The sequence below is a fragment of the Pinus tabuliformis genome, chromosome 9 (assembly GCF_031772625.1).
Source record: "Pinus tabuliformis cultivar Carrire ecotype Pingquan chromosome 9, CPIR1, whole genome shotgun sequence".
NCBI classification, from domain to species: domain Eukaryota; kingdom Viridiplantae; phylum Streptophyta; class Pinopsida; order Pinales; family Pinaceae; genus Pinus; species Pinus tabuliformis.
Window position 1 is genome coordinate 83,190,427 of NC_142307.1, and position 5,582 is coordinate 83,196,008.

The 5,582-nt window shown below is 35.7% G+C and overlaps 1 protein-coding gene across 1 annotated transcript; it reads left to right on the top strand.

Annotated features, from left to right (window-relative positions):
• Positions 1–1,651: 1,651 nt before the first annotated feature.
• LOC149147211 (uncharacterized) lies at positions 1,652–4,163 on the top strand. Its single transcript, XM_089445294.1, has 3 exons — positions 1,652–1,730; positions 3,126–3,470; positions 3,733–4,163. The coding sequence occupies exons 1-3, from the start codon at positions 1,652–1,654 to the stop codon at positions 4,161–4,163; spliced, it is 855 nt and encodes a 284-aa protein (XP_089301420.1).
• Positions 4,164–5,582: the final 1,419 nt, after the last annotated feature.

Below are 5,582 nucleotides of genomic sequence, written 5' to 3' on the forward strand. Positions count from 1 at the left end.
TGAAGAACATTTCCTATGGGTGTTAAAACTACTCACCAAAGGGGTTGTGCAAAGGAAAGGAAAGAGGCCCATGATTAGGGTTGTTGCATAGAGAAACTTGGAGGATCTAGAGCAGTCGAGTTGGGACCGAGAGACCTAGAGAGGACCTAGAGAGGTTATGTCATTGATGCAAGTCATATATGTGGATGATATAATCAATATATGTACATGGTGGACCTATATTGGTACATGAAGTATTTACTAGGAAAAGTGTTACTAGACATGCATGAAAAAGGAGAGGATCTCCTCCTCTCCATGGAACATCTACATTGACACATAATGGACTTAGATCACCAGTTGGAGCGCATTGAGAAGCACATTGGCATCCACCCCATTGTTGGTTGCTCACTGGTCAACAACAAGGAGCTAATCGAAATCACAACAATAGAGTGGGATCCCTCCTCTTAGCCTATTGACTCTTATTATGTTCTTAGTTTACGAGTTCTTAGTTTCTTTGTCTTTCTCTCATGGCCTTGAAGGTTGACTTTCAATATATGTATTTTGTATTTTGAATTTCTTGTCTTCCTCTCTTAAATGGGTAAAATTTTAAATATAATCGAGTTTATCTAACAATCAACTGATTTGTAACCTCTAACATTCTCATCTAACATCTAACATTCTCATGTAACATCCTACATCTGGTTTAAAAGATAATACAAATATTTATTAAAAAACACTCTAGTATTTGAAAGAATTTAGGCTAAGATATCTTGGAAAGATGTCATGTGACCTAATTTTTAATTGATATGCGAGTAAACACATTTTATTCTAAATGTACAACATAATTCTTCCTTAAATGATTAAATAGTTTATGACATGTTTCATTCATTTTGAGTCAGTTTGCATAGCTGTGATGTACCAAAATATATAATTTGGATAAATTGAATGAAGAATAATGGATAATAAGTTAGTCAACCGAAAGTGGTGGTGGAGAATTTGGAGGTCATGTGATAGGGTTTTGCTTGTATTTAGGTTTCACACAAACCGAGGGAATTCAATGCGAACACAAAAATCATAGAGAGAAAGAGACAGCGCTCGCACGATTCTTCTCGGAGTCTGTGACATCGAAAAACAATTCATCACATTCATCATTCCCTTCAATTTATGCATATATTTTGCTTCTGGGCTTCTATGAATTTTAACTTTTATAAGTATTTTATAACTATTGGGCGAATTTTGTCTGATTTTCTTTATCAAATTTGTCACTCCTCTCCGCCTCCTGCCACCTTGTACTTCTCCTCGAAGCGATTGCACTTTCTCCAACGCAGAGCGCCTTTCATTTCACTATCTCATTTTTTGGTTTTAGGAGGCTCTGGCTTTTGTCAATTGCATTTCCCAAGCGCATTTATTTGTGTAATGGATATGGGCTTTGTCAGTGTTCTAAGGCACAGAGATTCATGGTCTCTCGTTTCCTTGCAGTCAGTAAAAATTTCTGAATCATTTGCTTCATTTAGCTGTATTGGGTCTCTGACTTCTTCTGGTCAAGCCTTGTTTTGCTCATCATCATGGTCCTTATATGCAGTCCCGAGCTCTTCACAGAACTAACATTATAGACCTTCACCTCTGTGTTGTAGCTGCAGAACTGTAAACCATTCCTAATTACAAGCAGCATATGATAAGCATGGAGACCTCAAGAAAAACTCTGGACATTGGAATGGCACATCATATGCTCCAGCTCAAGCTTTCTAATGGTATATATTAGACGTTGTTTCCTTGAAAATAATTCATATGGTATGCATGGTAATTTCAGTTGTTATTGACAAGACTATTCACTTTGACATTTTGTTTTTTTTCGGATGAAAGACACTGGTTTATATTATGTATTTGGACATTTTGTTATTTAGAAGTTGTTTGAAAGGAGTTTATATGATGATGATTTTTATTAGCCCAACTGTCATTTTGAATCTCAGCTTCGTTTATATTGATTTACTTTTGCTTCCACTGTTGGTTTTGTGGTTTTCATTCTGGAGATAAGAGTGATGAATGCTCCCTTTAGCTTCAATTGAATTGTCAGATGTTGGTTTTTAAGATGCAGCAATTTCATGTATACTGCAATAGGAATGTCAGAAATAAAATGTTGGTTATTAAAATAATATATACCCATAAATAACTTGTGTTGGCTATGAAAAGAATACTCTTATAGCTAAAAAAACATCCCTTGGATCCAGTCCATTTTGCAGTTACATGTTTAGTGAGAAGGATTGGCACTTCCAATTTCAGCTACATGTTCAGGGTGTAAACCTACCAAATTAAATCCCTGTTGGTACTCTTATAGCTAAAAAAACATCCCTTGGATCCAGTCCATTTTGAAGTTACATGTTTAGTGAGAAGGATTGGCACTTCCAATTTCAGCTACATGTTCAGGGTGTAAACCTACCAAATTAGATCCCTGTTTGTGTAGTGACCAAGGGTTCTAGTCTCATCAAATGTTCATCCCAATCAAAATGGATTATATTACCTTTAGGGTTTTAGTACTTCTCAAAGCTTCAGTTGAGAGATTTGATGTGGTGCTAATTTATCTGGAAGGTTTTAATACTATTCTAAGCTACACTAATAAGAGATTATATGTATTCCATAGATTATATATGTTGCTGATTTATCACATATATTCACCAGAGTTCCAGCTTTATCTGTCCAGATAAAACAGATAAAATTCTTACAGATGATGAGCTTGATTCTCATTATTCTTTGTGTTATATCAAAACCCTTTGTATATAAGCAATTTATATCCACTTCATGAAAATTGATATCAGTGTTTTTATATTTTGTTTTTTGTTTGAACTTCACATGCCTTCTGTGCTATATTGTTTAGTTGACAAATCCAATATCTTAAAATTCTAAGGCTGTGGAGATTGCTTTCGTTTTTTCAAAAGGTGGAGATTACTTTCTAAATTACTGGGAAGTCCTTGGGTAGAGATGATTTAGGGTGGAAACTACAATTAGACATCCATTTAAACCCAGGATTATTAAGCATTTGAATTGAGAAAACCAAATGTAAACTTTTCTATGCTTAAACTATCCTATGAATATTCTAAGCTTCTTGCTGTTCTAGTCTCCTGACGAGTTAAGTGAAAATGTTATTTCAGATTCAAGTTCCAGCGCAGAAAATGAGAGCTGCATAGCGATGATAACATCCCAACCTGCAAGTGGATCACGTTGGAATCCGACAGCCGAGCAGGTAACATTACTGAAAGAGTTATACAGAAGCGGAATGCGTACTCCCACTGCAGAGCAGATACAGCAGATCTCGTCACAGCTCAAACGATACGGAAAAATAGAAGGGAAGAATGTGTTCTACTGGTTTCAGAATCACAAAGCTCGTGAGAGACAGAAGCGGCGTCGTTACACCATCATCACAGATATGCTTTGCCAAAAACCCGAATCAGATAATTGGAGAAGAGAAGTGCAGGATTCTCCCTCTTCCTCCCAATGTAAGCCATGATTCTGCTGCATCCTGTTTGTATATCATGGCTACCCATTAGTACTATTTTCTCTGTTGCGTAATGGTTATATATTTTTTCTCATTTATTCACGAGTAGATCCTAGTTGCATCATTCTTTGTTGTTGTTTTAGTGGGTATTTTTATGTTAGTTATAGATTTAGGGAATATCTTGAAATTTCTAGGTCAGTTCCAGATACAAAGACAATGGTTCTAGTATCAATTCTAATGTTTTTTTTCTTTATGCATTGTAGTTTCTTCTCCCTTGTGTGGAAATATAGAAGTGGACGCCCCTGATAACAGCTCGGCTCTATATGCACTGAAAAAGGGTTACAGAAACGCTACGAACAGATCTTTGCGGGGACGATTGAGCCAACAATTTCATTGCAATACTTGTCATATTCAGGTTGATAACAGTGATCCAAGAGAAGAAGGTGAGGATGACCATGATCAGTTGGAGACGCTACAGCTTTTTCCCGTGCAATGCCAAGGTGGTAATGTCAAGCCGGAGCAAGAAAACTGCGGCTCATGGTTAGCGAATGATAACGATTATTGTTCGTCTGATAATATTAGCTACAGTGAGAATAACTCGGGGATAGGGGATCCACTGGAGCTCTGTCTAAGTTCCTGCGTGAACGAAACGAATAACAACTCAATCATGTGGGATTTCTTGGGTGGGCACTAATGAAAAACTCTATATGATGTATCTTGTTTTGGATTTTTTCACATGAAAAGAAACATAGCTGACCACTCTGGAATATTCCTAGTTGTTTAGAAAATGTGCAAAAATATCACATATCCAATTTGGACTTCAAGAGTTACGGTAATTACTTGTTTAGAAACTGTACAAAAATATCACATACAATTTGGAGTTGAAGAGTTACGGTAATTAATTTTCGTTTTTTAGCAGGTTATTCAGTTCGTAAAAATGGAGCCCAGAAATGAAATAGATTTGTCTAAAAATAAAATAAAAATGCAGAAGTATATTTCTTGAAGTGATCTTTAAAACTATACTTGGTGTTATATGATGGGATGTTTTATTCATATTTTTAATCTTTTTTATTGGAAATTAATATTATTAGTATAAGTGTTATATGATTGGGATGTTTTTTTTCATATTTTAAATTTTTTTATTGTAAATCAATATTATTATTAATTTTTTTTTTTCTATGTGGTAGTTCAAGATTTCAGAGAAGAGGCTGTTATATCTATTCACTAAATTTGATCATGAGAGTGTTCAAAGAATTGAATCTATAACCTCTCAATATGATAAAGAGAAAGCCCATCTTCGTAACTTGTTTTTGTTAATGATGGTTATAGTAGGCAACAAGGTCTGAAAGCTTTCCTCAAAGCTGGCAAAGGTCCCAAGGTTAAAAAAGACCCCATAGATCGAGTTGCAGGGGTGCATCTCCCTTTCATTGAGGGGACCACTAACAGGATTGCGAGAATCCTCAGCAGGCATAATGTTCCCTCTACCTTAAGATCCCTCAACACCATTCGTAGCTCCTTTAGATTTGTTAAAGACCCAGTGGACCCCAAGGACATGAAAGGTGTTTATGTTATTCCTTGTTCATGTAGGACTCCCTATGTTGGTGAAACTAGGTGCTCTATTAATCAAAGGATTCATGAGCAGGCAGCTGACATCAAGCATGGGAGGACCCATTCGCAAAGAAGACTAAGCATCATATATGTATTAAGGAGGCTAAGGTTATTGCTAAGATTGCTCATTAGCCCATAGAAATTGAAAGGAGGCCAAGCAATCTCAATAGGGACGACAGCCTGTTGGATCCCTGCCCTTTCCTCTTAGCCCCCTCCCCCCCTTTTTCTTCCCCTTGTTTCCTTTCTACTTTTTTCCCTTGTCTTCTTGATGGAGTGGATTTCTCGTTCTATTGTTTTGTTGTTTTTGGTTTCTCATGAATTTTTTTTTTTTTTAGGTTATAGATGGATAAAAAAACCTCCCGTATTATTGAGGTGAAGTTCTATAATTTTAGTAGATGTTTTTCTTAGTAATTTATATATAAATAAATATGTTTAAAATTATAATCATATATTAATTGATTATCATTTAGGTGTATTCCTTATCATATTCTAATTTGACCAAAAG

Coding starts and splice junctions, on each gene's coding strand:
- LOC149147211 (XM_089445294.1), top strand. CDS start 1,652: ATGATAAGCATGGAGACCTCAAGAAAAACTCTGGACATTGGAATGGCA. Junction 1,731..3,125: donor CCAGCTCAAGCTTTCTAATG/GTATATATTAGA, acceptor ATGTTATTTCAG/ATTCAAGTTCCAGCGCAGAA. Junction 3,471..3,732: donor TTCTCCCTCTTCCTCCCAAT/GTAAGCCATGAT, acceptor TATGCATTGTAG/TTTCTTCTCCCTTGTGTGGA.